This window comes from Mercenaria mercenaria, chromosome 2 (assembly GCF_021730395.1).
Source record: "Mercenaria mercenaria strain notata chromosome 2, MADL_Memer_1, whole genome shotgun sequence".
Classification (NCBI taxonomy): domain Eukaryota; kingdom Metazoa; phylum Mollusca; class Bivalvia; order Venerida; family Veneridae; genus Mercenaria; species Mercenaria mercenaria.
Genome location: NC_069362.1, coordinates 107682562 through 107703351, shown reverse-complemented (window position 1 = coordinate 107703351; position 20790 = coordinate 107682562). Strand labels below are relative to the sequence as shown.

General features: G+C 34.7%; 1 protein-coding gene across 1 annotated transcript in view; it reads left to right on the top strand.

Moving 5' to 3' along the window:
- Positions 1-20790, top strand: part of LOC123562961 (uncharacterized) — a 30248-nt gene that overhangs the window by 2914 nt on the left and 6544 nt on the right. Inside the window, exons 2-5 of the mRNA XM_045355540.2 lie at positions 2936-2995; positions 6121-6189; positions 6692-6766; positions 18717-18785. Coding sequence (XP_045211475.1) covers positions 2981-2995; positions 6121-6189; positions 6692-6766; positions 18717-18785 — 228 coding nt within the window. The 5' untranslated portion in view covers positions 2936-2980. The remainder of the gene's footprint in view (positions 1-2935; positions 2996-6120; positions 6190-6691; positions 6767-18716; positions 18786-20790) is intronic.

The following is a 20790-nucleotide window of genomic DNA, read 5'->3' as shown; positions in this document are numbered from 1 at the left end:
ACCATTTTCTGACATGATTTAACGTATTTTGTCATTAGGAATGATATAAGGGCAATTCTGCACCATTTTGCGAAAATAAAATGTCTCCACCCCTCATTTTCTTATTTCATGGGGTCTCCACCGTCCGACCATCCCCCTGATTGACGAACTGCATAGCTGGTGGGCCAAATATGCGCTGTGTGGGTTAATAACGATAAAAAAGATGTTTTTACTGTACCAGAACATTGTTACTGGAGCTAGAATCCAAAAAAATCGTATGCGTGTATATTGACTTTTATGCTTTTATGTGTCCTCACCGTAACATTTTTGAGCTGCTGTGCCGTCAGGTAGCGTTTTAAGGTTTCGATGGAGGCCTTGAGAAACAAAAATCAAACATCACCAAATCATAGAAAGAAAGAGTTGTTTGACATGAAAATTGAACAGCATGTAAAACATGTATATTACTTTATGAAACAAGTGTCAGTATACTGATATAAACATTGAATTCCGGAAAAGGGCTGCCTAAAGGGGCTCCACTTCCGGACGGTTAAACGCCTTTAAAAACTCACCATTTTCAAAGAACAGTTACACATGTTCGTTTTGATGCATTTGCAATAGCGTGCGAGTGGTGAAATTTCGCATAACAAGGTGGAACACAGTTTTCAGCAATTGTTTATCATTATTTCTTTACATATGGCATTCATTTTCAAAGGGAGACAACTGTTCCCGATTATTTTAAGTACAAATGGCATTCATTTTCAAAGGGAAACAACTTTTTTCGATTATTTTAAGTAATCTTTGAGAAAAAGTTGTCTCCCTTTGAAAATGAATGCCATTTGTAAAGAAAAAAAGATAAACAATTGCTGAAAACTATGTTCCACCTTGTTACGTGAAATTTCACCACTCGCACGCTATTGCAAATGCATCAAAACAAACATGTGTAACAGTTCTTTGAAAATGGTGAGTTTTTAAAGGCGTTTAACTGTCCGGAAGTGGAGCCCCTTTAGGCAGCCCTTTTCCGGAATTCAATGTTTATATTAGTATACTGACACTTGTTTCGTAAAGTAATATACATGTTTTACATGCTGTTCAATTTTCATGTCAAACAACTCTTTCTTTCTATGATTTGGTGTTGTTTGATTTTTGTTTCTCAAGGCCTCCATCGAAACCTTAAGTGCCCAGAAAGTTTAGAATATCGAAGAAGAGGTTCTAAACTATTTGAAACTGCACAATTTTAAGACTTCTTTCAAAATTTAATTTTGGCAGATTTTCCTTAAGGTAGCAAGGTACACTTAGATGCGAAAATTTTGGGCACGGACGGTCTTACATGTAGCGAGTCGCAATATTGCACTTCCCCTATGAGCAAAATTTGGGTGACTATTTTATAAATTGCGTGCATGTTTTGTGCTTTTAATTAATGGCAAGATCAGGATTCTCATACAAGAATAAAGAAAGTTATCAAAGCGAAAGGTTTACATCATCCATGAAAAATAGCGTGCCAAAATCATCAATTTTGCACCTTTTGAACAGTCTACAATGATCCCGCTGCAAGAACACTGTCCAATTTTATTGCATTTCTTAATTTAATAGTCCTTACTGAACGTCAGGACATAAACGGAATGGGGGCCCATCCAGCTCGTTTTTTTTTTTCGGAAAATAACGAAAATGTTCCTGAGTATCAATCAACAAGCACAGAACCCTTCCGTGAATTGAATTTTTCCGCGAAATGGTGTCTCATTTATCATACAAAGCTACCAGCAGTTAGTTTTCCAACTGACATCAGAATTTTACATGTATCGGCTGTATAAATTTTCTAAAGAATTAATAATCATTATCTCTCACCTTAATTTACAGACATCCAAAATCACGATCTTCTCTTTATAACAAATATTGACGGGGGCCAAAATTCGAACGTGTACCCTGCTACCTTATGCGTCTTGAAATCAGGAAGATGGAAATACAATATTCAGTGAATAATCTTTAATTTAAACTAAAATAAAATAGATAAAGAAAAAAAATGTTATTTAACATTGAACTGTACAGTACGAGATATATTTGGACTCGTATCCAGCTGAGAAAACCATATTGGACGAGCCTAGAGATATATCTGGAGTCCAAATATATCTCCCTATTGTACAGAACAATGTTAAATAACCTAATAATACACTACTCTGCTCAATTTGTATAAAGTGTTTTTTTACGTTTTGTTCATTAAAAAACGCCTTAAAACACTTAATGGATTCGGCCACAACGTAAGCACAGAATTCCTTAGACTGGTATCAGTCGTTAGAGTCATTAAATACAAAGCACCTGGCCATAATATCAATCCTCTCTGATACCACTTTCTGAAAAAAATTGCAATATCTCTTGCCCCTGTCTCTAACTGTTGAGATGAGTCTACACAGAAAATGTTTTTCTGAGAAAGTATCATTGTCGGTATGAAGAAATTAATATTATTACAGATTATTGGATCTCAACAAACCTTATAAGTCTAAGAATTCCTTTGACATACCTATTTGGCAGATTACATTACTTCAGGGGTGCGCTTGCTATAACAGGTGTAAGTGTCCTTATATTTTTTACACTAGTAAATTAAATAACTGAAATATGTAAAGTCAGAATTGAAACGATTTTCATTTTCAATAAAATCTTAATATATGTAATTGATTTACATTTTGTTATCATAATCAATAATAGGCTGTCATAAAACGCAAACGCCCGTTGGACCAAAGCATGTACGTGTGACCAGTCGGTGGACTCATTACATCCTGCCGCTTGGATATATTCTGCTTCCCGGCTTATTGTACTAGACACGACTACATTATTTTGGGGATGCAAAATAATCAAGCTTAGAGCCGTAAAAGTTGAGGGTGAATTAATGCAGTTTTATAAAAGAATGTGGTGATCTTTAAATCTTTAAAACAAAGTTCCTAATATCGTTGTTTTCTATTTTCAGACGCCTCCTAGATTTGTGTGCTTCAGTCGCGTTATTTACAGGAAAATGTCAAAGGATGTGGTAGGTCGTTTGTAAATTAAAATAAAATTATGGCGATACTAAACCGCATTTTCGTATTTATTATTTTGGCATTTTGGTATGGTTTAGTCTGAAGTTAGTAAAATTGAAAGTTATAGCTAAACGATGTGCTCTATAAACCCAGAACTAAAAAGAAATTACGCTCAGTTTACTAAAACGGCAATTTCAATGACAAACAATCGGTTCGCTGTTGAGAGCAATTTATCTTTATTATCATGCAGAACTGAACAGAACAGAACTGAACAGTACTTCATACATAAATAACTTGAACATAAGAAGTTCCTCGTTATCATGACTATATACAGTATGCAGTAATTTTTTACATATTCGTACAGTGAGAATGAAATATATACAGACATCAGTGATAAAAGTACATAAAATATACATGGCGTAAGCAATTAAATTTATGCATTCGTACTAAATGTTTCATAGACAAACAGTTCAGACATCTTATCTCGTGCGCACGACATCTTATCTCGTGTGTACGACATCTTAGCTCGTGCGCACGACATCTTTTCTCGAGCGCATGACATCTTATCTCGAGCGCTCGATATCTTATCTCGTGCGTACGACATAGCTTCGTGAAAAATCATTCAAATAGAATGTGCTTCGCACATGCACAGCTACATTTGGTACCGACGATGATAATATCAATATTTGATAAAAGTTTGGTATACAATGACTGAGAAATAGTGCTTTTTATCCATATATCATATATATGTAAAAAAAAATTGATAAAGGGTCTTAACTATGTGAAAAATCATTCAAATGGAACGTGCTTTGTGCATGCACAACTTGACTTGGTACCAGTGATAATTACAAGGTTTGATAAAAGTCTGACATGTAAGAACGGAGGAAGAGCGCGGAAAACCTTTTTCCACATACATATCAAGAAATAGATAATAAAGGGCCATAACTTAGTGAAAAATCATCCAAATGGAACCGGGTTCGCACATGCATAACTAGGCTTGGTACTTATAATAAATACCATAATATTTTCCATATATTTATAAAGAAAAAGTTAATGAAGGGCCATAACTAAGTGAAAAATCATCCAAATGGAACTCGCTTCGCACATGCACATCTGGGCTTGGTACTAATAAAAATTACAAAATTTAATGGATATCTGGGATATCATTGATCAGAAATAGCCCGGACAATTGCATTTACAGATAGACGGACATACGGACGGACGCACGCACGGACCGAAATCCAGTACAGCCCCCAGATACTGGTATCTGAGAATATTATATAATTATTATACCTCACTTTTGTCTACAATTGTAAAATCCCATTACCCGAAAAAGAGATATTTTGACTATCAGAAACATTTTCAACCTTTTTGACACGTGACCAAGCGAAAGTGACTGTCAGGTCATGTGACCGCGCTGATATTTTGAATGTCATATAAGGGCAAATAACTGCTTCAATTTTTTAGCCAAAATGATTGCTTCCCTTGTACACAATGTCATATTGTAATGACGTCACTATTCAATGTGTACACAGGTAATTACCGCGCTAAAGATGCAACTGTTGATTTAAATGAATTAAAAACATTTTTAAAACTTTTTATGTGCTTAATTATGTTCGGTATAATAAAATAAATATCATATGACAGCGTGTGTGACACTGATATTGTCAACCCTCGACACAGAATGTCACCACTCGGCTTTCGCCTCGGGTGACATTCTGCCCTCGGGTTGACAATATCAATGTCACATACGCTGCCATATGATATTTATATATTATTATACCTCTCTTTTGTCTGCAATAATAAAATCCCATTACCCGAGAAAGAGATATTTTGACTGTCAAAAACATTTTCAACCTTTTTGACACGTGACCAAGCGAAAATGACTGTCAGGTCATGTGACCGCGCTGATATTTTGAATGTCATATAAGGGCAATTAACTGCTTTATTTTTTTAGCCAAATGATTGCCTCCCTTGTACAGATATAGTAGCGACGTCACTTTTCAATGTGTATACAGCCGATTACTGCGCTAAAATGAATGTTTTAAGAACATTAAAACTTTTTATGTATTAAATTTTGTTCGATATAATAACATAAATATCATATGGCAGCGTGTGCGACATCGATAATGTCAATCCTCGAAGCAGAATGTCACCACTCGGCTTTCGCCTCGGGTGACATTCTGCCCTCGGGTTGACAATATCAATGTCATACACGCTGCCATATGACATTATATAAATATCATATGGCAGCGTATGTGACATTGATATTGTCAACCCGAGGGCAGAATGTCACCCGAGGCGAAAGCCGAGTGGTGACATTCTGTGTCGAGGGTTGACAATATCAGTGTCACACACGCTGTCATATGATATTTATTTTATTATACCGAACATAATTAAGCACATAAAAAGTTTTAAAAATGTTTTTAATTCATTTAAATCAACAGTTGCATCTTTAGCGCGGTAATTACCTGTGTACACATTGAATAGTGACGTCATTACAATATGACATTGTGTACAAGGGAAGCAATCATTTTGGCTAAAAAATTGAAGCAGTTATTTGCCCTTATATGACATTCAAAATATCAGCGCGGTCACATGACCTGACAGTCATTTTCGCTTGGTCACGTGTCAAAAAGGTTGAAAATGTTTTTGACAGTCAAAATATCTCTTTCTCGGGTAATGGGATTTTATTATTGCAGACAAAAGAGAGGTATAATAAAATAAAATGATGAATTGATATATCGAAAGTGTAGAATAGGTCCTTCCATAATATACCGGGTTAGCCGGGTTAGCCATATGTAGGCTATGTCTGACTGACAACTTTACTGTAATTCACTGGTATCTGAGGGTATATTGATATACTGAATTATAGAGGTGAAAGTGTAGAATAGGTCCTTAGCCATATATGTACTGTAATTCAGAAAGTGACTAATATTTAATGTAAATAGTGTAAAGTATAGGATTTTATTTCAGTAAACAGACGGCCCTGTATAAAGTGATTCGTTATATGATTGAAAGGAGAAGAGGTTTCATACCGATGACATCATTACTTGATGTTGTGCGATGTTTTGTTTTGACTTTTAGAGCTTCCTCTAATGCATATGATATAATGGCGCCATATATTTCCTTCCAGCGTTCCGAACATTCAATAGCGCAAAATGCTGCTGCTGACAGATTGGTAGGGAAAACGGATAACCTCGGGGTATAACTTGTTTTTGAAAAGTGACATTCTTGTATACATATCACGAAAAATCGTGCACTTATCTAGTTTCGCTTATTTATATATAATCTCTGTATTTATGAACTGATGTGAAAAGTTTATGGTTTAAGATAATTTTGCTGTTTTAAAAAGGCCTGCACCCATCCTCGCGTTCCAAACATTAGTGCAATATGCTGCAGCTGACAGATTGATAGGGGAAGTCGACCGGTTCGAGGTATAACTTGTTTTTAACAAAACATAGATTATCTCTCCTGCGTGAATATAACGAACGAACAAAACTGAAGTTTGAAATGTAAAGTGTAAAGTGTAAAGTAGCTCTATAGGGTTCTATTTGAGTAAGCGAACGGTCCTATGCATATTAATTCGTTATATGATGGAAAGAAGAATGGATTTTTTATACCAGTGACATCATTACTTAATGTTGCTTAATTTTTGTTTGCTCTTATGGATATATGATATAATGACGTCTTACATTTCGTTCCAGCGTGCCGAACGGTCAGAACTTATAGATGCTGCTGCTGACAATTTGATAGGAAAAACTGCTCTGAATCTGGTCGAGGTATAACTTGTTTTTGACTCCTGTAGATACATTACAAGAGTAAAAGTTTACTTCTATTTTAGCTTGTAACTGTAATTTCCTGTCGATTGAAATCATCTCGAAACTTGTAAAATTATTTCTAAAATTTGGATCTAGCTCGCAGTCTTTGCAGTTCGCCTGCTGCTAAAGGAGCAAATATAAAAGAAATGCCGTAAGTTATAAGTCACTGGTTTTGCCACTTAGTAAGTTCATACTCTAAAAACGTCCGTTTTGACAGATTTCAAATGTTTGCAAAATTAGATTATATTTTTTTCTTTACACAAGAATTGCCATTAGCTAACAAAGTCAAGGAGTAGCCTACTCCGAACACGCTATTGTCACAAAATTGTTCCAGTTCACGTAATGTAGTCGGGTAGAGATAAAGGGTGCCTAGCTGCCTAGCTATAGATACTGCTATGACAGCGAAGTGTATGCCTCACGTGTGTAAGGTCCTGGGATCATGTCCCGGTCAGAGCTTACATATTTTGCATTTTTTACGGCATGTATTTGAATGTTATCAGACTATTCCAGATGTTCTATATTTTTAGCGAACAGTATAATGGAACATTGTTCAGCAAACTAGATCGCTGTTGAATGTAAAATGAAATACATCCAAATAGAAAATATCCAATATATTATGTCCCATTGATGTTTCTGCTCTACATGTTCATGTAGAGTTACATTTCCTTTTTTACAAAATTTTCTTTAATATGAAAACATTCAATGCTTTTATCTTAAGTTTTTAAAATGATCTCCTCAAAAACGCTTAAGCATGAGGATCTAACAGTGACCCGTTGAAGGTCACCTTCTCGTGACCTTTTCACGAACCAATCTACGCCTTGCTTTTAAAGGGGGATGTTGGTAGCGGTAGGTGGTCATAGCATGTAGCTAATTGTCAGGTTATTAAGAATCATCGTTTCATTTGTTTTATTACCCAGTGATTACTGGAAGCAAACATGACCATCCATTTCCAGCTTGACCATCTGGCCTGCTGTGATTATCTCTCACTCAGGAATATGTACTATACATGTATACTATATATTTGCAATGAACAACAAAAGTACATTGATATACTAACTGGTAATTGTCAAAGTAGTCAGTATGTACCCAGCCAGAACGCATGGATCAAGGACCAAACTGTTCACTAATATGTGAGTTATTTCCATTTTATTTTATGGATTTCAAGAACAATTTCTACAGAGACGAATATTTAGGTTTTTATCAGAAATAGTTTGTTCTCATTATTGTTTATTTGATAGTTTATTCATTTTTTTCAATTAATACCCAGTTTTGAAAATTCCAAATTGACCTACGGAGTTGTCATTAATAATCAAGTACATGTAATCCTGTAATTAATACAGCTACAAGAATAAAATGTGAAATTACCTCTTTTGAGGTGCATAATGACACTATTTTGAGAGCAAGAATATGTGACTGTTACATTGGTCTTTTACATTTTTAGCTCGACTATTCGAAGAATAAGTAGAGCTATCCTACTCACCACGGCGTCGGCGTCGGCGTCGGTTTCGGCGTCGGCGTCGGCGTCACACCCTGGTTAAGTTTTTCGTACCAGTCCACATTTTGACAAAGTCTTTTGAGATAAAGCTTTGAAACTTTCAACACTTGTTTACCATCACCATGTCCAGTTATAGGCAAGAGTCATAACTCCATCAAGCATTTTGGTTGAATTATTGCCCCTTTTTGACTTAGAAATCTTGGTTAAGTTTTTCGTACCAGTCTACATTTTAACAAAGTCTTTTGAGATAAAGCTTTGAAACTTTCAACTCTTGTTTACCATCACCATGTCCAGTTGTAGGCAAGAGTACATAACTCCATCAAGCATTTTGGTTGAATTATTGCCCCTTTTTGACTTAGAAATCTTGGTTAAGTTTTTCGTACCAGTCTACATTTTGACAAAGTCTTTTGAGATAAAGCTTTGAAACTTTCAACACTTTATTACCATCACCATGTCCAGTTGTAGGCAAGAGTACATAACTCCATCAAGCATTTTGGCTGAATTATGGCCCCTTCTGACTTAGAAATCTTGGTTAAGTTTTTCGTACCAGTTTATATTTTGTGTAAAGTGTTTGACATATGGCTTTGAAACTTTTATATCTTGTTCAGCATTATAGTCTCTATCAATAGGCAAGAGTACATAACTCTGTCATCTATTTTGGCTGAATTATGGCCCTTTTTGAACTTGGAAATTGGTTCTGTTTTCGTATATGTCCATGTTTTGTCAAAACTGTTTGAACTGTGGCTTTGAAACTTTTAACACTAGTATATCAACATGATTTCCATTTGTAGGCAAGTGTACATAACTCTGTCAACTATTTTGACTGAATTATGACCCTTTTTGGACTTGGAAATTAGTTAAACTTTTCATACAAGTCCATATTTTGCCTAACATATAACTTAATAACATATTTGCCATCATGGTCACACATTGCAACTTAGTGCAAGACTAATCGAAATCCACAAATACAGGAACATTTTTTGTTTAATCCATTTTTTTCTTTTGTCTGAAAATCTATGGAAATATTTTGACCCCATTCTTCAATCAATTCTTCGAATAGTCGAGCGCGCTGTCATTCGACAGCTCTTGTTAAGTATAGTTCAGTATATTGTAATTATATAGTGTTTATATATGTATATATGAGTGCAGTATGTGGCTCTCAGTTTGAATAATTATATCTAGACACCTCATGACTAGTAAACATTTAGCAAAAAGGTACCAAAATTTGTTTTCAGTACACTTATAACATTTTCATAGGTCTTTCTCATCTACATTTGCATAAGCGCATTTTGTATATTTGAAATTCGAGTGTTGAGTGAGAGTAATTTTTGTTGTAATCCCAGGTCAGGTTTCATTCCAACACATCACTTTGAGTGTACAATGTATTGAATTCATTCTATGGATTTTATACTGCAAATTTATTCTGAAATAAAATTCATAAGAACTCATTTAATTATAAAGATACAAAATTTGCCGTCATAATATTGTAAAAAGGAATACCAAATAGTATTGCATTATTAACATGGACACAGAATCAAATGCCTACCAGTCAGCGTGATTCCAATTCAAAGTTTGAACCGCCCATTCTCATCCTCAAAAGAATACGTCAACTTATCAGTGATCTAGTACGATATTTTGATTTAACCGTTAAAAAATGGTATATACGGAACACTTGCAGACAGCGCACATAACATTTATAATTTGATATTAACCAGCGTATACATACAGTAATCTCATAATTAATTGATACAATTAATCATTGATTACATCATGCTTATTAAATGCATCCATAATAAATTGAACTTTAAAGGTCCACAACTAACACCCGAACGAATAATTTATGAAAACCAAAGTTTGTAGCTGAGACTTCCTATTTACTGTAAATATGATCCAATTCATCGGATTTGACTAAGAGTCATGAATATGTTCAAGAATAACCAACAAAAAAAGATTGCCAATCTCAAACCGAAAGTATGGTTTCCGACTGTTTACGAACACGTCGCGCATCTTCGGATTTTTTTCCGGAAGAATCATCCAAAACGAGACTATAATTTATAAATAGATGCAACATATATTATATGCCCAAACGATAACATGTTTTTTACAAACTTAGCACAGGGAATTCAACATTCTTGTAACTCACAAGAACTTCATGAAAATCATTCTTATGATACAGGTAATAAACACACACCCTATAAACGACTGTATTTCCCCTCTTCCTCTTGCGAGTGATCAAAACAATAAACAGACACACAAAAGGTAAGAATCGTCTTCAAATTCATTATTTGGCTTTACACTGTATGTGTATTTAAGTTAAATGATAAGTCTAACATAGATATGTGTATATAGTGATATAATAGATGAAACTGACAGGTAATGTTTAAAAAATGTTGACTGATCACATTCATTGCATGAAAATTCACTCGACCAAGTCACGAAACTGATGAATATCACGCCAAATTGATTTGTAATCCAATTATCCATGATGTTTTCTCTAATAAGTATGCATACTTCATAAATATATGTAAAGAAAATGTTTCGTTTTTGAATGAAATTAATTTTTATCTAGTCGGTAAAAAAAACATTTACTGTATGCCGACTTGCCAATTCTGATATTTGATCTGAATGCGTATTTGCGAGTGATACTGTATTCCATCTTGCGAGTACAATAGGCGATTTATGTCCTTAAAAGACGTAAATGAAATAAAAAATATGCATACAAAATTGTTTCTTTTGATCAGTCGTCATGTTTATAATGTCGAACCCCCCATGCGATGCTTGTACTAATCCATTGGGGGTGGGGTGGAGTGTCTGTGACTTGCTACCCTACTTAATTAAATAATTAATTGAATGCTTCAGCATCGTTTACATGCAAGTGTTCAGTGTTGGTTTTACACACATATACTATCATAAAACACGAATTAGAAACTGAATGTATACACAGGGTCCCTACTATGTCTTGCAAGAAATTAACTGTCGATTCCCTATGGAAATCACACGAAGAAATGTTACCTTACGATTTCAAAACATCGATGAGATGAGACAGGAGAGGACTATAGGCTGACCCCGTCTGTCTGTCCGTCTGCAGCAAAATGATCCTCTGATTTAATAAAATAAAACTATTTCACCCGCAAGTATCCTGCAAATGGACGTATAAATAGAAAATGATAACGAAAACATTATCGGAAAAGTCGATTAAGTCCTTATTAGTAATTCAGAGTTTACTTCATGGTAAATCAGTCAACAAGATTCAAAAGTAGTACAAAATAGTTGAATGGCCTAATGGTTTAACTACCCTATTCCCCCTTCCTCAATAATAAAATAAACATGTTATCGTTACAAATACAGCCGTCGTGTTTACTGCCTGTCAAGATTTACCGCTATTTCTCATGTTAATACGAATAATTTATATTTGATAGTGATAACGCACACACGCCGGGAATCTGTCCTTGCGGATTTGGTCGTTTTTATTGCTAGGCCTTGCTCAATCCACTTCCGTGGTTTTAAAAATGCCGTGAGTTTTACCTCGTCTTTGTTTCAGTATGATCGGCAAATTCCGACATTTATATCAAAAGCTGTATGTTATTTGGTAAGTATAAATGTATTGGAAATGATTATTAAATCACAGCGGGTAGTCGTGGGTAGGCATTAGAAATATTGCCATATTTATGGCCGATAGAGAGTTAACAGGCTTTTCCTTTGATTTTATCTGGTGACCTAGTTTTTGACCCCACTTGACTCAGATTTAAAGTCACCTACAGATTATCAAGATTAATATTAAGTTTCATTACTATATGCTCATAGATGTGGCCTCTAGAGTGTTTACTTGCTTTTCCTTTGATTTGACTTGGTGACCAAGTTTTTGACCCATCTGACCCAGATTTGAACTCGACCTAAATATCACCAAAACACATTTTGAAAAAAAGTTTCATTAATAAATGGTCATAAATGTGGCCTCTAAAGTGTTAACTATGTTTTCCTTTGATTTGACCTGGTGACCTAGTTTCTGAACCCAGATGACCCAATGTCGAACTGGTCCAAGATTTTATTGAGGGTAATATTCAGACCAAGTTACATTAAGATTGGACCAAATTGCGATCTCTAGACTGTTAACAACCTTTTCCTTTGATTGACCTGGTGACCTAGTTTTTAAGCCCAGATGACCCAATATCGAACTCGTCCAAGATGCTATTGAGGGTAACATTATGACCAAGTTTCATTAAGATTGGACCGAAAGTGTGACCTCCCAGTGTAAACAGTCAAATTGTTGACAACAGACGACAACGACGAACACAGGGTGATCACAAAAGCTCAACTTGAGCACTTCTTGCTCAGGTGAGGTAATAAACCCTCATTTTTTTCCTGGCTCTTCTGCTTGTAAAATGGGGACTTATTCAATTCGCAGAATGTATTTTCAGTAAAATAAGACAAGTTTCATGTTAAAGTTCATGTGTTTATGGCAAATACAAAGACAAAACTAAAATAGAGCTGTTTACTATGCGACGCTGTCAAGAAAGCGATCCACAAAGGATTAGTGGATTCAATCTTGCGCCGTTTCACTCCAAATCACCCCATTTACTGTTAATATTTTCACACCTTATTAATTGCAGTTGCGATTATATATTGGTTTCAATGGTTTGAAATTCTAGAAAATATAATCTTGTATGCGATACATCGTCGCATTACGGTCTCATGATGGTGAACATTTGTGCCAAGTTATTTCAAAATCTCTTACTGCATAAAGAAGTTATGGCACTGACACGAAAAACAGACCATATTTCACCTTTAAGTGTCTCTTTAAAAAGAAAAAGGAAAATGATAAGATGGACATTAACTACATATGGCCGATGTTTGTATGTAAACTTTGAGAGAGGCAGGTGCAATAGCATTGAAGTAATTGCACGACCAAATATATGAGGACACATATACAAACAGACCGAACAGACAGACCGCGTGGTGACTGCTTTATACCACCCTCCATCAAACATTGTTTGCGGGTTCTAAATATGAAGAAATACTACAGGAGCATGGGAAACGCCGATATTTTATAAAGAAGTCACTCACAAACAGGCATACAGTCGTTTTACCAAACTCGCAAGCACTTGTACAGTAATTAAGCAAGCGTGCATACAGTCAGGAAATAACACCGAATCTTCTTTCATTTACGGTTATAAACAAATTGGAGAATTTATCAATGATTTTATTTTATTTTACCAAACTAGTATTGTTTCTTTATCCATGAAACAGTAGAATTTACATGCAGGTCATTCTTCAAGCAAGAAAATAAGTACTTCTGACGCCGACAATGTACAATTTCTGGACAAAACCAGTGATCAATCGAGTTTTTTGCTATAATTCTACCTGTCATCAGACTAACGCATTATATACAGAAACAAATCATGTTTAGCTTCCAATAAAATGTAAATATACATACCTTCAAAGCAAATCAGTCACTTTAAATGCTGTTTTTCAACTTTTAGCTGTCAGATTATTGTTTTGATCACTCGCAAGAGGAAGAGGGGAATACAGTCGTTTATAGGGTGTGAAACAGCTATACTACAAGTTTTCGGGAGGCCAATTTAGGCCCTTCCCGAATAAAAGTGTTTCCACAACACCGTCTGCAAACCTTTTCAGTTAATCTCTTTTCAGCGTAGTTTTAAGAATATAACTGAATAATTATCTTACAATTTAGAAACAAAATGTGATTGATATTTACCTAAATACACTGATTTATGTACATATGGCTACATTAATTCAATAACATTTTAGACATTAAACACATTGTCTTGGCCTAATATATGTCACTGTCAATTTGAAACTAAAATTTTGTACATCTCATATTTTTCATGCAAATCGTGTATAACTACCATCATACAAATACAGTTATTTTGTCGCGCATCTTTAAACAATATTCGTTTGAATTAATTTTAAAATCACTTGATCCCGAAGAATTTCCGACCGATTACGGAAAAGCTATAAACACGAAAGTAGGAAAAAATGACCACCCATGTCAGTCTAAGAAAATACAGAAACGGCTATCGTAATGTTTAGTAGTATATTTCAAAATGTGTAGTCTTGTTTTAAGATTTATGTCTATTCATTTGTCTTTAATTTGCACCTTTAACCAACTTGGTACTTACATTTTGTTTCAGTAGTCATATACTAAAAAAAATTAAAAAAAAATAAAGTTTACTAACTGTGACTACACGACCTCAAAGAATTAATAGCGAGAATGGCATTGCAAAGAAAATAATACTACAGCAGCAAAAATCATGTTTCCTTAATCTCTTTTTATCTTGAAAAAAGAAAGGACTGATAACATATCAAGCCAAACCATAAAACACATGTGATGGTAATTAATATGCAAGATAAATATATCTGGCTGACCACTAACTGAGTATCCAATTTGCAGATGACTATTGATTATTGACATGCTGGAGTGCTAATTTGTTTCCCTGGGAAATGACTAATGAACATCCCCCTTTAAGTTTTTGAAAGTGACAGTAGAAGTCCAAAAAATCTATATTTAGCCACAACAGCCTGGGATCCAAATTTTTCATTTATTTTGTTGGGATTACCGTCACACCGACATAATTATAGGTCATATGGCAACTTTACAGCTTTGATGGTCGAGGAAGACCCCAGGTGTCCCTCCGTGTATTATTTCATCACGAGCGGGCACCTTGGTAGAACCACCGACCTTCCGTAAGCCACCTGGATGGCTTCCTCACCCAATTTTTAAGTGTGATTAACACGCGTTTATAATTCTTATGACGACCGCATTGAAGGTAACGTCAAACAATCTTCCCCGCTCATTATTTAGTGAAAATGTCAACATTTTTTGGTTTTACTTATTTTTTTATTCGGCGAACGGCGTCTAAATTCGTTTTCGTTACGTATGCCACGTGACTTCAGTTTGCAAATCAAACTACTTGATAACGCATTATAGATAATTTATCAAAATGGAAGATTTATGCAACACTCTGCCTGATTGGACGAGAGTGTCAATTTCTTTCACTCTGTTGATTGTGCTACGCTGAGTGAAATGTAGACAAAGCGTTTATCCTAAACGACGCTGTTCACAGTTTTAAAGCTAACTTTGGCTCAGTATATTTTGCAAGAATATTGATATATCTCAAAATGATAAGTAAGTTTAATAAATATGATAAAAACCTGTTCAAATACCAACATATATCAAATTAAAGAAAGAGCTGAATACGGTCTGCGTATCACATGAATAAGGGTGTGATAAGAGTCTTTTATGTAGAGAAGTGCTTTTTAAAAGATTTTCCTTGTTACAATTGTCGTCTGTATATGAAAAGGTTTCTTGCTTTTGTGACTTATTCAGATTGCATATTAAAATGAGTACTTGTTTGCTTTGATATATTTGTTATAAATTATTTAACTGATTTATTATATATGAATATTTTTCTTTAGTATGGTATGCAAATATTGAACTCAGTTGAAATCTGTTTTATTATATATATGCTATATAATGACTGAATCTCATTACACTGAAATGAAGGTACTCTGCATACAGTTTATCTATGTGATATGACTACGGTCAAACTTTGCCTATGAAACAGAAATATTGAAATAATTACAATTGTATGTTTTGCTTGACCTTCACTTTTTTATTGGTGTGACGTCATTGTCCAAAGATTCATGAATAGCGAAAATGCATTTGTTAAAGCGGGATCAGTTGGCCTATTTTAGAAATAAATAAAAATAATAAATAAAAAAATCCTTTAATTGATTTTTTCTCATGTATTCTAATCAAACTTGATTTGAAGCATCTTTATTAGGCCCACAGCCAACTTTGTTCAGCTGGGACATTTGACCCCTTTTAGGGGCTGCTAGAGCTAAAACTAGAAATGCCTTTATACAGCGTCTCATGAACAGCTTGGTGGGTCTTTGTCATACTTGGTCTGGAGCATCATTATAAGGTCCTATTCCAAATTTGTTTATATAGGAACTTGGGCCCTATTAGGGACCACTATAGCTAAAAGTAGATATGCCTTTCTTCGCATTAACCACTAAAATGTAATGGACTTTTATCAAACTCGATGTGTAACAATATCGTAAGGTCTCCTGCTATTTTGTTACAAATGGGGATAGGGACCAATCTAGCTAAAAATTTAAACACGTTTAATGACCTCTTTTCATGAACCGCTTCATGAATCTTCATCAAACTACTGCTGTAATTATTCGTCTAAGGATAAACAAAACAAAATTGCAACCCTACGAAACCTTTGCGAAAAATTAAAGAGAACCATTTAAATTGTTAAAGTGCGGTGTTTAATTTTGCAATTTGAAAAATGTTAGATGAAAGATGAATGTTAGATGAAAAATTCATAAACTTCTTTCCTTATTACAATTCGCCGACCATCATTTTTAAAGATATTTCTTGTTTCAACTATTTCCAAAACAGTTAAGCACAAATGGGAAGCCGAGCCTACGTTAATTCTGTAACAAGCGCTTTTATTGGCTGGACTATAAATATCGTTTTCAGAAGTCCGATACGTAGCGAAAGCAATGCAGGACTGACCACGTGAACGAGAAGATTGAGATTTTTTATCATATTGTTAAATGCTCACAACTATATACACTTCTGGTTAAATTTTGTGAATCTATCTATTTCTGAGAAATATATGGACATTTGCCTTCATTAAAACATTCTTAACTTCATATCTATGTTTAGAAAAAATAGGTATTATCTCCAATTCTTGCATACATATCTTGAAAAATCGTGCACTTATCTAGTTTCGCTTTTTTATACATAATCTCTATATTTACGGACTGATAAGTCATATACTTTTTAACTTAAAGAGATTTTGCGGATCGTGCTACAAAGGCCATTGTTATCAATTTTTAGAAACTTTACTACGAAACGTTCAGTTGACGGAACACTGACTGGCTGTTATAATCTTTCGAGAAAGTTTTTCTGATTGGTCATTTGATATTCTATATAATTGTCTGACTGGTTGCTAATTTAAGAGAAAGTAGATAGTAAAAAGGAAACAAGACTATATGCCATGTACATACAATGATTATTTGATCTGTCCGATCATGTTTTTCAAGTGTGAACACTCAACGTAAGATCATGTCTAGCTGCTTATATCGGAAAGAGCCTAATATCAGAAATGAAAGTGCAGAATGGGCTCTTCCATTATCTACCGGGTTAAATACAGTCTGGCGTTAGCCGTATGTAGACTGTTTCCGGCGTGTTCTAATTGATTGATTGATAACTTTACTGTAATTCAGGAGATGACAGACTAACATTAACAAGAAATATCTTTAAAAATGATGGTCGGCGAATTGTAATATTAAAGGAAAGAATTTTTCATCTAACATTCATCTTCCATCTAACATTTTTCAAATTGCAAAACTAAACACCGCACTTTTAATAATTTAAATGGTTCTTTTTTAATTTTTCGCAAAGGTTTCGTAGGGTTGCAATTTTGTTTCGTTTATCCTTAGACGAATAATTACAGCAGTAGTTTGATGAAGATTCATGAGATTCAGTCATTATATAGTATATATATATAATAAAACAGATTTCAACTGAGTTCAATATTTGCATACCATACTAAAGAAAAATATTCATATATAATAAATCAGTTAAATAATTTATAACAAATATATCAAAGCAAACAAGTACTCATTTTAATATGCAATCTGAATAAGTCACAAAAGCAAGAAACCTTTTCATATACAGACGACAACTGTAACAAGGAAAATCTTTTAAAAAGCACTTCTCTACATAAAAGACTCTTATCACACCCTTATTCATGTGATACGCAGACCGTATTCAGCTCTTTCTTTAATCTGATATATGTTGGTATTTGAACAGGTTTTTATCATATTTATTAAACTTACTTATCATTTTGAGATATATCAATATTCTTGCAAAATATACTGAGCCAAAGTTAGCTTTAAAACTGTGAACAGCGTCGTTTAGGATAAACGCTTTGTCTACATTTCACTCAGCGTAGCACAATCAACAGAGTGAAGAAATTGACACTCCCGTCCAATCAGGCAGAGTGTTGCATAAATCTTCCATTTTGATAAATTATCTATAATGCGTTATCAAGTAGTTTGATTGGCAAACTGAAGTCACGTGGCATAGGTAACGAAAACGAATTTAGACGGCGTTCGCCGAAAAACAGTGTTGTTATGTAAAATGGCATGAAATCAAAATGAAATTATAAGGTTTCATTTAAGTAAGCGACGACCCTGTGATGCGCTTAGTTCTGTCATATCATGAATGGAAATAAGTATATTTTTTTTTATTCCCGTGTCAACATTACTTTATGTTACTTGATGCCTTGTTTGTTGTCTAGGGCTTCCATTTGTGTATGTTAATACATGTATATAATATTGAGAACTCATATTTTTTCTCTTTTTTTATTTCAGTTTTCCAATCCGTTAAAACTTCTGTCTACTGCTGCTGACTTACTGGTCGGAAAAACTGATAACTGCAAGGTATAAGTTGTTTTTGACAAAACATTAAGTTTGATTATCTCCCCTGCGTTAACATAAGGAACAGAATTGAAGAAAATTTTGACTTTTTAGCTCGACTATTCAAAGAGTAGTCTAGCTATTCTACTCACCCTGGCGTCGGCGTCGGCGTCACACTTTGGTTGAAGTTTTGCATGCAAGTACATACCGCTATCTTTTAAAGGCATATAGCTTTGAAACTTTTTTTTTTCTTTTTCTAGGTCAATTAAAAACCTTACTGGGTCAAGTTCCATAACTCTGACATGTATTTTGAGCAAATTATGCCCACATTTGGACTTAGAAAATCCTGGTTAAAGTTTTACATGCAAGTTTTTATCTCGAAAACTAATGCAGATATTAAATATTGAAACTTCACATATGTCTTCGGGGTTATAAAACTAGCTGATAGCACCAAGTTCCATAACTCTGACCTGCATTTTCGCCCAGTTATGCCCCCTTTTGGACTTCTGGTTAAAGTTTTGTGTGCAAGTACTTACAACTTTTACTAAAAGGCATATAGCTTTGAAACGTATTTTTTTCTTTTTCTAGGTCAAACACCAACCTCGATGGGTCATGTCCCATAACTCTGACATGTATTTTGGGCAAAATATGCCCACTTTCGGACTTGAAAATCCTTGTTAAAGTTTTACATGCAAGTTACTATCTCCAAAACTAATGCATATATTGCATTGAAACTTCACATATGTCTTCGCGGTAAAAAAAACTAATTGATAGCATTAAGTCCCATTACTCTGACCTGTATTTTGGGCAAATTATATCCTCTGTTGGATTTAAAAAATCCTGGTTAAAGTTTTACATGCAAGTTAATATCAGCAGAACAAATGCAGATTTTAAATTGAAACTTCACTTGTGCCGTTGGGGTTATAAAACAAGTTGATTGCATCAAGTCCTATAACTATGACGTGCATTTTGTTCAAATTATGTGCCCTTTTGAACTTAAAACTTCTGGTTAAAGTTTTGCATGCAAGATACTCCAAAACTCATGCAAATACTGGATTTAAACTCAAAGATATTTAAAATTTAGGGTAATATGTTCCTGCTTCTCGGACAATATTTCGAATAGTCGAGCACTGGCTGTCTTACGGACAGCTCTTGTTAGTTTTGCTATTTTGTAATATATTTATATTTATCGACTGATATGAAAAGTGTTATATGTGTAAGATCAAAATATCTTTCACTCATGAACATCATATACAATGTATTAAATTTTACTCGTAAAATATTTGCGTCTGGTGTTCATATGTTGAATGTATTTTCTGTATAGTTTTACATAACATTGTAGAGTTTTTAAACGAACTGTGCCCACCCCCTCCCCCATCCAATTCATCTCCCTTCCTCCAAATAATAAACTTGTCAAATCAGAGCAATACGTGCAGTTACTTTACAAAAACTGTCAATACTGATATGACGGTATTTTTAATTCATTGTTCTCTGCAAAGTAACTTTGCAACTAATGAATTGATATACCGAATGACAGAGGTGAAAGTGCAAAATAAGTCCTTCCATAATATACCGGGTAAGCCATATGTTACGGAATCCTGTTGGGGCCATTTATAATGTCGCCGTCGCGTTTGCGGGGTCGACACACGACAACGCGAAGTGACATAGCGACATTACGAAGTGACACCCGACAATCGCAAACGACGGCGACAATCCCAAACGACAATGTCGCGGTATCCACTTTGAAATGTCGCCTTTCAAAAGCACGATATATCGCGATGTCACTTCGCGTTGTCGAGCGTCGTTTCGCATTGTCGCTATGTCACTTCGTATTGTCGCGATGTCACTTCGCGTTATCGTGTGTCGACCCTGCAAACGCGACGGCGACATTTTCAAACGACATGCGATAATCACAAACGACGCTCGACAACGCGAAGTGACATTTTCCAGATGTCGTATCGTATGTCGCGTGTCGCGGGTTTTGGTGAGGGTCGACACGCGACAATTCCAAACGATACACGACACTCCA